Below are 10902 nucleotides of genomic sequence, written 5' to 3'. Positions count from 1 at the left end.
CTTTCTTTCTTTCTTTCTTTCTTTCTTTCTTTCTTTCTTTCTTTCTTTCTTTCTTTCTTTCTTTCAATAATTGAATTACTATAAAAGTCACAAAGTTGTTCCAGGACACACTAGTAACGTTATACCTTATTCTTATGCCAAGATCTAATTTACAAGCTTTGAAGTAAAGTTGAAAAATATTTAAAGGTTTTCATTTCTAGTGGAGTGCTATATAATTATGTTTAAGTCAATTACAGAATAAGCCAGAAGCACTTTTTTCTTTGGCTAAAATGTTCTAATGACATTTTTATTGTTTTTATTAGGTGCTACCCATTGATATATATATGTGTGTTTATAAAATCACCTAACAGGATATATGTATGCGTGTGTGTGTGTGTGTGTGTGTGTGTGTGTGTATGTATATATATATTGCATAGAGAAAATTGTATTTTATTGTAGAGATAATGTAACAACAGGGGATGGGAAAAGGAGCACCCCTAGCCACGTCCCCCATCCTAAGCAGGGGTCTGAGATGAAGCCAGCCAGGCCTGATGAGAGCTTGGGAGACCCTAACGGGGTTTCTTGTGGCATTGGCTTCTTGTGGCATTGGGGTCAGGACAGGCAGGCCCAGGAGTGGGATTTTGTTCTGTTAGTGCCAGGAACTTCCCAAAGCTAGAACAGGATACAGGATATTCATAGTGCCATCTGAATAATCTGAGGGGTTGGCAGCAGAAGACTTCCTGAAGCTGGTCACTTGAATGTGACTTTAATGCCTGTCTCACCCCCAACCCTAAGCCCTGAAAACATGAGAGCAGGCTTGTGCTCTCCAAGCCCTTCAGAATAGAATGAGGGTCTGAGATGTATGTCTGGGCTTCAGGTGGCCCAGAAGCTGCCCAGATTTCTCTTGCATGAAGAGCTGATCTTTTGTGCCCCTGCAGGCCACCAATTTATGTTTTTATATATTTTATGTTTAGCTGTCTCACCTGTCTTCTGGTATCTGAATACTTAGTGGTAGGGAATCTTGTGAAAAAGACAGGGGTAAACAGTCTGTGGGTTTTTTTTCCTCTTCCCTGAGGGGCTGTTGGCCACCAGCCCACAAAGGCAGGAGTTGCAGAAGGTGAGATGCAGAGCTTAGGGAGCCTCGAGCATGAAGAAACCACTTCAGAGAGATAGCATGAAGGAACCACTTCAGAGAGATAGTTCAAATTTAATCCAGGAGAACAAAGAGTTAAGGCTAGGGAGGCTCTCAGGATGGATGTACATAAGTGGTTAGAACTAGGCACTTCAAGGATGCTTGATTTGTGTTAAACAGCACTATCATAGGAACAGGAATGCAGTGCCTAATTATTTTATTGGCGCAGGAAGGGGAGAGCTATCAGGGAACTGTGTCAAAGGCCATATATCAGATGTTGTTAAGGGCATCCATGCCTAACGACACTCTCCAGATAAGGTCAGGCAGAGAGTAGAAGGCGCTGCTGTGGAGAGGGATTCCTCCATATACCACCAAGCTCAGAATGGCTATCTGGACTGGGAGATCTACAACCTCAAACAGCAGGGTCCTTTTAACACATTCCTCTAAAAATTTCTGAATTTCAGAAAAACAAACAACCCCCCCCCACCAAAAAAAAACCAAACCCAGACAACCAAAGCAAAACAACAACAACAAAACAGCCTTTCCCAGGGTTGCTTATTCTGCTTCATGTTAAAAAAGAAAGGGAGTTTGGTGGGTGCTGCTGTTTGTTGTTCTTTGTCAGATGTAGTGCCATCTGTCGTCATAAGGTAGTGGTAAAGAGGCACTGAGGAATCTCCTGGCAATTTACCTTCCTCCCCAGGAGCTTGTCTCAGAAGTATCAGTGCAGAGGAGTGGTGCTTAGAGTGTGATTAGATGGCTTTCCTCAATCTTTGAGATTTAGGAAGTATGTATCTCCCGATATTAGAGTATTTTGTGCATAGAGTGACACCTTTAATGCCATATTCTTTGACAGTTTCATTGATGCCTGTAATGCATCTTGATCACATCCATCTCCCCATTATCTGCCATATTCCTCACTGTTCCCTCCCAACTTCATGTCTTCCTTGTTTTTCTTCTTTTGTTTGTTTTTTAATAACCCAGAGTCCAGTTAGTGTTACCTGTGTGTATGTGGGTGTAGGGTTACCTTCTGGGGTATGGACAACCTGCCAGAAGCCACCTCCAAAGATAAGTGACTTCATCTCCCCTAGCATCCATCACCCGCTCACAGCTCCTCAGCTAGAGATTGAGGCCTAGGAGTTTCTCCTTCCCAGATCATCTTTAAAGAATATAAGAATAAACTTCTGCTTTTCTTACTGCTTACCCCAACCCATTAAGTAACCATCATTATTTTGTGTGTGTGTGTGTGTGTGATTCTTTTCTAGTGTTCTTAAATTATAGTTGAAGTTTTCCCTTACTTTTATTTTTCCCTGCCCCAGAATTCCACAGTGTGTCTCTATTACACTATTAGACATTGTACTAACTTAACTAGTTACTTAACTAGGCCCCAGTAGTTGTTTGATGATACAGATAGAACTGCAACAGAATACCAGAAACATGTCTTACTTTGTGCTTTTGTTGCATGTGTGTCTCAGAAGTTACCTGGCTGGGTCAAGGGTAGATAAAATTGGAAATGTAATTAATACTGCCATTTTGCATATATTCTTCATGGCCACATGTATTCTGTGTGTTTTCAAAAAGTGTAAAATCTTCTCAGAGTAAGTGTAGCTGCATTTCTCACATGAATAAAGCTGAGCATATATTTGCATTTGTTTTTTGCAAAGTGCTTGTTTGTCGTTATTCTATTAGTTTTTTCCCATTATTTTTCAGAGCTCTTTTTTATAGTGAAGAAATTGGCTCTTAGTTAAAGATGCATTCTTCAATTGGTCTTTGGCTTTGTTTTCTGTCATGAGAAATTGATTTTATATTTTTTTGTATATATTAGATTAAGGTATTTGTGACATCTGTAGTTTGAATTGTAATTAAATTTTGCCTTAGATTCTTTTAGTTTTATTTCACTGTTAAAAAGGTGGTGTACAGCTGAGCACAGTGGCGCATGCTTGTAATCCCAGCACCTGGGGAGGCAGAAACAGGTGGATCTCTGTGAGTTTGAGGCCAGTTTAGTCTACAAAGCAAGTCCAGGACAGCCAAGCCAACACAGAAACCGTGTTTCAAAAACAATAAAACAGCAAACAAAAGATTTATTTTAAATTATGTAGGTAAATTGGACTCCCTTAGTACTAGAGTTACAAGTTGGGTTGTAAGCCACTGTGTGGGTGCTGGGAACTGAACCCAGGGCCTCAGGGAGAGCCAAGTGCTCTTGACCACTGAACCATCTCTTAGATACTTAACAAATAAATGCGTGATAATATGAATTTTAATTTTAGGTATACTTTTATTACTTCCCCCCTTTAAAAAGTTGCCTTTTGAAAATTTGCGCTTATGCCTGTCACTAAATCCTTGAGCTTTATCCAGAGGTGTCTCCTACTCCTGTCTTAGGGATTAGAACAAGTGAACAGGGTGTAGAGCTTCTGAGTATGTGGCTCTCTGTCAGACTTGAGTTGGAATCAGAGGAGTAGCTGGCTCTGGATGCACTATCAAACTGTTGTTTGTTGTTGTGGGTTGTTTTCTTTTCTTTGTTTTGTTTTGTTTTTTTGTTTTGTTTTGTTTTTGCTTTGAAAGGACCACTCTAGTATTATGGTACCAAGGCCTAGGAGACCATGGAATTACCTTGAACTTTCAGTGTGAATTAGAATTTTTATTACCCATGGTGGGATTTTTTTTTAAAGCTGTTTTAAAGAAATTGGTAGTATTCCAAGAAGAATTAAAATTAATATATCTATATCACAAGCTTAATCAATCCACTTTTATAGATAACACATTTACTGTGAGGATTAAACTATGCCTTATAAATGATTCTTACAGGTACTTTAGAACAGAATAGGCCCTGACATAGCTGATATCCTAGGAAGGCCATTTTTAGGCTTACATAACCACCTATCAGAAAGGACTGCCATGCGCAGCCTCTGTAGATAGCCCCTCTCTGCTTGTGTCATGGACCTTCCATGTAATGCTCTGTCACACTAATATTCTCTTTATTCATTGTCTAGCTAGGATTATTTTAGAGAGAAATAATGTTCACTGATAGAAAACATTAGAAAGGGTAGAAAAACTCAAAATACACGGGCTATCAAATAACCCTTTTACTACTTTTACTGTTTGGGCTTTAGCAGTTACTTGTGAGTTTTGTTTTACCAAATTTGTGGTTCTTGATTGGTGTTTCAAGCTTTAAATTTTTCCTCAAATTTTTTGAAATGTCTTTACATAATATGCAAATATCTTCAGATACATCTTCCTCTTCAGTGGATCTTTAGATGCATGGAAGTATAGGGAGGACTTTTTCAAAGCTAGAATAGGAATATGTAAGCTAAAAGGGACATAACCTTTCTCTCGTGAGTAATTAAATTGGTTGGAGTGGGCAAACAGGTTGGTGTCTGCTGCCAGAAATTACTTTGTGGACATTAAGCTTTTTGGAAAATAGAAAACACAAGCCCTGAACTGGAGCATAACATTCAGGCCAGCCTAGAGTCCTGCCAAACATTGCAAATAAAGTGTTCTGTCTGAGAAGAGGTGACTCTAGTTTCTGGAATACAGTAGAACCTTGTAAAGATGCCACTGGCTTTTTTTTTTTTTTTTTTTAATTTTTAAGCTGAGAAGGTGGTCCCAGAATTTGGCCTTTTTCATTTCATAACAGAAGACAGTGTAGAGCTGGCAGACTTCACAAGTCAGGTATTGTCTTTGGCATCTATCATTCTTCCTGTCCACTGTTTTCAAAGAGTGAACTTGGAATATCTAGAAAAAATTTCAAAATCCTGCAATATTTAAAATGAGCATCGACTTAGTAACCAGTTGGGATGTTCAGATCAGTATTTTAGTAATTATCTGAGATTATGAGTTATTGACCAGTTTGTTAATTTAGCAGATAGATTTTCAGTATCTCCTATGTGGGGGTAGACAAGACAGAGTCCTCACTTTTGTGGTATTTATGCTCTACTGTTGGCAAACAAATAATAAACTTGTAAAACACATACACTTTCAAGTAAGAAAAGTAAGTGTTTGAAGAAAATTAGAGAATGAAGTAGACTTGGTTATCAGGGACGTGGTATTGGCGTCCAAGAAGATAATTGCGCTGAGGTGAGGAGGCAGCTGTGTGACTGCCTTGGGAAGAGAGTGTCAAACAGAAAAAGATCACCAGCCCCGCTGTGAGTGAAGATTGTGAGGGCTCGAAAATGAGATGGGAGAGACAGGCCAGAGCCATGATACTGGGCTGAGAAATGAATTGGAATTGATTTTGAACTATAATGGAAGGCTATAAAGAGTTTTAATCAGAGGTGTGAACTATCTTATTTATACCTTTGTATCTACTCACTCATGCTCTTATCAAGAATAATAACAAGCCTGAAGAAGGGTTGGGGATGGAGCTGAATGGACACTGTTGTAGACGTAGTTAATTTTCATTTAATAATGAGGGTGCTGGACCTTCAGATCTCAGGCAGATAGAAGTCAGAGCTGCCTATAGATCTGGAAGCCACAGAGCTGGTGTGGTCTACAGCTTGAGGGAGGATGTGTTTGCAGAAGGAAAGGTGGCCTGTTAACAGTGTTAAGCAAAGCCAGCAAAGGGTACCAGCCGGTGAGTGGAAAGCCAGAAGGAGCTAAGGAAAAGTGTTTCTGGAAGGATGGGATGAGCTACATCCTTGGCTGAGAGACAAGCAACTGGTTACAGGGTGCCATTATTACTCCTATTACTCATTGCTTACCTGTTAGAGTCAGGGTTAGCATCTGAGAAGCTAGAAAGCCAGAGGTGTGATTCATAAGAGATTCCTATCACAGCCACTCTTAACTGCATTGAACTTCCTCTAGGCCTGTGAGGCAAGGCTGGGTCCTGTATCTGAAGATTTGTGTTCTCCACCCACAAGGTTCTTCAGGCACCAAAGGCTTTGAGAGTCTCAAAGTCTCAGTTTGGGGCTTGAGGGGAAGGTTTTTAACTTGCTTCTGTTTGATATTTAAAGGTTTGCTAGTACATGCAGGTTACTGGAGGTGCTGTAAGTAGAATCCAGGGTTGTCTTCAAAAACATGTTTTAGTTTGCACCTGTTTCTAGTACTCAGTGTAAACCATCTTTATAGATGATCCTTCACTTAAAAACTTTGTATATGTAACAGACTACATACACCCTTGAGCTAAGAGTCCTCGGAACAAATGACCCAGCTGCTGTCCAGTGTCTGTTTTAACAGGATATTGGGTTAGAACCTGAAGCACTTGCTGTTTGTAGACTATCACATTCGTTGGTTTATGTCTGCTGGTTTTATATGTAAAGAAATCAATTAGTTTTGTTGACAGCTTCTTCTTTCTTTATTCCTAGAGGCGACCAGTCCCGAAAGAGAGCTGGGGACGAGTTGGCTTATAGTGAGTGACAATGGTTTTACTGTTTTGATGGCTTTGTGATGGGTTTTGATGGGTCAACTTCCAGGGATGAGACTGGAGACCGTGGGGGTGGTAGTGTAGATGGCATAGCATGGCATGTGTAATTGGGGTCATCTGGCCTTGGGCTCAGGCCAGTGCTGACTGACCACCAAGGTATTCTTTATTATATTCAGGGGTAGAATAGTGCCCTAAGATAAGTTCCTGGTGGTATGGGCTTGTTTTCACTTCTCTCAGAACTGTAAAATAAACATACCAGGGGATAGGTATTGGAGAGAAATAGCCTTGCATGAGCAGAGTACTCTCTGTCTCTCCTGGTTTTTCTTCTGACTTTTTTTTCTTTTCTTTTTTTTTTTTTTTTCAGACAGTCCATCTGCTTGTGCAAGTTCCAGGGGGTATAGATAGTAACTGTTTGAGCGCCTTTTCTCCTGGAGAGGAGGCCCTGGAGCTGCAGAAACTGTTCCAGGCACCACGGGGCCTGCACCACTCAGGGGCTCTGTCAGGCTGTTCTCAGAGAGAGAGGATGCTGCACTTCTTTCTTTGATTTTCAGTTTTTAAAACAAGAACTAACAAAAACAATTGCTGCTAGACTTGGGGGTGATTTTGAAATGGGACAATCTTTTAATGAATTATCTACAGAGCAAGTGTCTTGGAGAGTGGCCATTGCTAAGTGAAGCCCAACGTTCAAATCATCTTCCTCCAAAGATGCAAGAAGGAAAGAATCTCTTTTTTCTTTTTTTTTTTAAGCTCTTGTCTTGTTCATTTGTGGACTTGGCGCATGGTGTCTCATGTCAAGGTATCTTTGCTTTAAAGCCAAGCAAATGTTTCAATACAGTGTTTTCATCCATGCTTCAAACCTTTTTAAAATTCAGAATGGTCTCTGTTTAGCATTAGCCTTGTAAAGGAAAATGTTAACAATTGTGTTCACTGTAACTTTCCCCATCATTTCACAGTCTCAACTCTGTGCCTTGAGCTTTGTGCACTTTGCTTCCATGTGACCATGTCATCAAACTCACAATGCTTTCTGGAGATGTTGCTATCCCAAACCAGCCCACCATGGCCCCTGTTGTAGCTTTGTGTTTGTAGCAGGGCCAGATTGAGAAAATGGAAGCACTCGAGGCTGGCCAGAATTCACCCTACTGTCCCAGTTCTCATGGGGGTCAATTCTTGGTTTCCTTTCTGCTATCACCTCACCTGATCTCAGCCGCTAGTGTGGGTGGAACCTTGGTCCAGGGCTGTGATTCCTGTAGAGACTGCAATAGTGGTAGCTACTCCTTGGGTCCTTCTAGAGACTAGTAGTTACTAAAGCCACATGTGGTGAGTAGTTATTGGTCCATCTCATTTTAACGGGTGCATTTAGTGCTTGTAAAAGGTCAGCTCTGCCCTGCGTCTTGGAAACATCATGTTTGATATTTGAGTGCAGCAGGGAGTTTGCACTGGTGATTGAAGGCTCTCTTTAGCTGTATTTTCTATTTCACTACACCAGCAGTACTCTTTAGTTCGTCACAAAAATCAGAAGCTTATTCTAGTTGTTTTTCAGTGGTAAACAAAAATACACATGCAAGGGAAAAATATTTTTCTTCTCAATTTTGCTTGACTGTGAAGTGAGCATTGGCTTTGTGCCACTAGGCGCCATCTGACAGCAATGCTGACCCTTGAGAGACTGCCCCCAGGACACTACTGTGGACTCTGTGGGCAGAAGAGCTAGAAAAGGGGCAGTGGGGACAAGATCTTCACCCAGTAGCAGTCCTGTATTTGCAAACAGTGGTCTGGGGAAGGGATAGCTAAGAGCTGACAGCTTGGTTCTCTCGGTACTTCTCAGCAGGCTTTAGTTGGCTTTGTTTCATTTGAGTTGTAGTGAAGAACTCTGAGAAGGGACAGGCCGGCCGTTATGGCCCACACAGTCTTTTCTGCTCTAATGTGAAGGGAACTTTTCATTTTATCAAGAAACCCAAAAGGTTACTTTTCTGATGGAATACCTGCCACAAAGTTGTCAATATCATTTGAAACTGGTTTCTTTTACATGGCTTTAATACTTTGGACAGTAGTAAAGTTGGAACATTTTTTGAGACATAGCAGGTAAGTGTCTTACTTATACCCTCCTCTCCCCGGGGAGAGAGTAATTTCTTTTTCCCACAGAGCTTTCTCTCTACAGTTGTTCTATCATGTGAGTTGCCATTAGTGTGGGTGCTTTTGTGTTACTAAATTAATGGAGAAATAGTCACACTCATTCTGCTTTAGCACAGAGTACGTGGGGAAAAGCCTGTGACATTCTCTGAGTCAGCTGGGCACCACTGTGCTGGGACTGAAAGGCATGGGGAAGGTGTATGCGCTCTTGATGTATAAAACTTACTTGGGGTGAAATTGGGCTTGCTTATTAATTAAAATCTTGACAGAATTCTTAGCCCCCAGTTATGAGGAAATAAAATCTGTTCTTTCCCATCTTGTATTTCCAGAAAATATTTTCTTTTGTGTTCTTGCCAGTATAATGTGCAGTTTTCCTACCCCTGCTGAGGAGTGCTTTCTCAATCAGACTCTTAAAGGCCAAATCATGTAGATCAGTTAGCCATGCAGTTGATTCGGCTAAACTGGCTAGTGTGTACATTTGCCAAAAGTAGGCCTAAAGAAAGCCAGGACAGTCATCTTGAAATAATGGTGTGTCAAAGTTACCATGATTGTGTTAGGAGATAGTATGCATTTTAAAGGTTTACCTTGCACTTCAGTGACCTCTGGGTTCATACCTGCACCCTGACCTGACAGGAATTATTTTCTTGGGGGCAGAAAGTAAAATATGGTGGTGTGCCTGTTACCTAACAGGTCCTAGGAAGGGTTAGTAAGAAGAAACACACCTGGAAGTACAAATTGTGCATTATTAAATTTTCTGGAGAAGTCTTTTTTCTGGTTCCCATTACGAGCCACTTACTCTCCCTTTGGCGAGGGTGAAGTTGGTTTGTGTGTAGGTGAGACTGCAGAGGAATGGATGCCCTGGTCACGACACTATACATGTCTCGAGTGCTGAGGCCTGTCTAGCTGCTGCCCCCTGTATGCTTTCTGTCAGGTCCTGTGGATGATTTCTCAGGGACAGTTCACAGACTCCTCACCTCAGTGTGCATCAAAGCTTGTCAGCACACGAGCTTTCAAACCTACTAGCAAAGGCCATGGCGAGCTTGCAAACAGCTATAGGTAATGGGAAGAGGTGCACATAGTGTTCAAATGCCCTTCAGACTCTCTCAGTAGCCGGAGTAAAAACCTTCCAGATTTTGTCTTATTGAGGCTGTGGGCAGCTTCCTCTTCTCTCTTCTTCTCTTCTCTCTTGTTGTCCCTCTCACAGTAGTTATTTCCATGGTTAATATGCAAGAGGAATTGCCCTTGAGCTAAAATTTAATTGTTTATTAAGCAGCCATCATTAAACTAAATATTCTGTGAATACACACTAATCGGAGATAATAAGAAACAACTAAAAAGCAAAACAAAACCCTGCATTAGCTGTCCATCTGTTAAAGTGTTTAGAGGTTTTTTTTTGTTTGTTTGTTTGTTTGTTTTTTTTAATGGTGTGTTTTTTAGCTTTTAGCTTGGAATGTTATGTTTGCTTTTAAGTATAGGTCTCTTAAAGGGATGTTAAAATTCAAGGTTGGAATGTGTCACCCTTAACTGACATCTGAAAGAAGTGGAGAGGACCTTTTCTGTTGTGATAATTGTAACACTTTGTATTGGTTCTTATGTGTTGCTTAAATATTGTGACTACTAAATTCAGTAAGAATGGGTGTTCTCTGGTGTGTTTGGATGAATGTATGGCAATGCTCTTGATTCTTCTGTGTCTTATTTGTCAATGTTACAGCCATGCATTTTTGGAGAAATTATTTAAATGTCAAGTCTTGGGAAACTGTGGCTTAAACAAATGCTTATATAAAGGCAAAAAGCTTTTGCCACCCACCAGCATAGCAGAATGACTGAAGCATTGCTGTCTAGTCTTCTGACAATTTGAAGGCAAATCTGGCACTGTCTTTTGCCCCCTACTCATTCACAGAACATGACTGAAGTGCTTCCTGAGCTGGAGTACAAAGCTGCTGGCCTGGGCTCTCTCCTCATAAACATTTGGTGGATTTTGAATCACTCCTCTGTACCAGGTGTATATTCTTATTATATAACATTGTGGTTAATGAAAAATAAATCTTGTACAGATGTCATTAAACTTGTTTTAACTTTTGTGCAGATGTCCCTGGCCCTGATACCTGTTCACTGCTGTAACGTAGGCATTCAGTTCCATTTACAGGGTGCTCTGTACCATGGAAGCTACAATGCATACGGTCAGCCTTAACCTCTGTATCAGTGAGGTACTGAGGAAACTACAAAACTGTTTCCGTGTGCTGTAGGCATTATAATGTGTGCATATACTTGTACTGTGGGTATATGTAGTTTGTATTTATACACGTGC

At 40.7% G+C, this 10902-nt stretch overlaps 1 protein-coding gene across 3 annotated transcripts in view; it reads left to right on the top strand.

The window, feature by feature from the left end:
• The window catches only part of Cacul1 (CDK2 associated cullin domain 1), a 57178-nt gene extending 46519 nt beyond the window's left edge, over positions 1–10659 (top strand). For 2 of the 3 annotated variants that reach the window (XM_055591613.1, XM_055591611.1), the window contains 2 exons: positions 6409–6452; positions 6832–6945. In XM_055591613.1, coding sequence (XP_055447588.1) covers positions 6409–6452; positions 6832–6872 — 85 coding nt within the window. In that variant the 3' untranslated portion in view covers positions 6873–6945. Of the gene's footprint in view, positions 1–6408; positions 6453–6831 lie in introns of all 3 variants that reach the window. The other variant, XM_055591612.1, reaches the window with a different exon arrangement.
• The last annotated feature ends 243 nt before the right edge of the window (positions 10660–10902 follow it).

This window comes from Psammomys obesus, unplaced genomic scaffold (genome assembly GCF_907164565.1).
Source record: "Psammomys obesus unplaced genomic scaffold, mPsaObe1.curated_primary_1811, whole genome shotgun sequence".
Lineage (NCBI taxonomy): Eukaryota > Metazoa > Chordata > Mammalia > Rodentia > Muridae > Psammomys > Psammomys obesus.
Note: the sequence above shows the minus strand (reverse complement) of the source record. Positions and strands in the feature narration are given on the sequence as shown.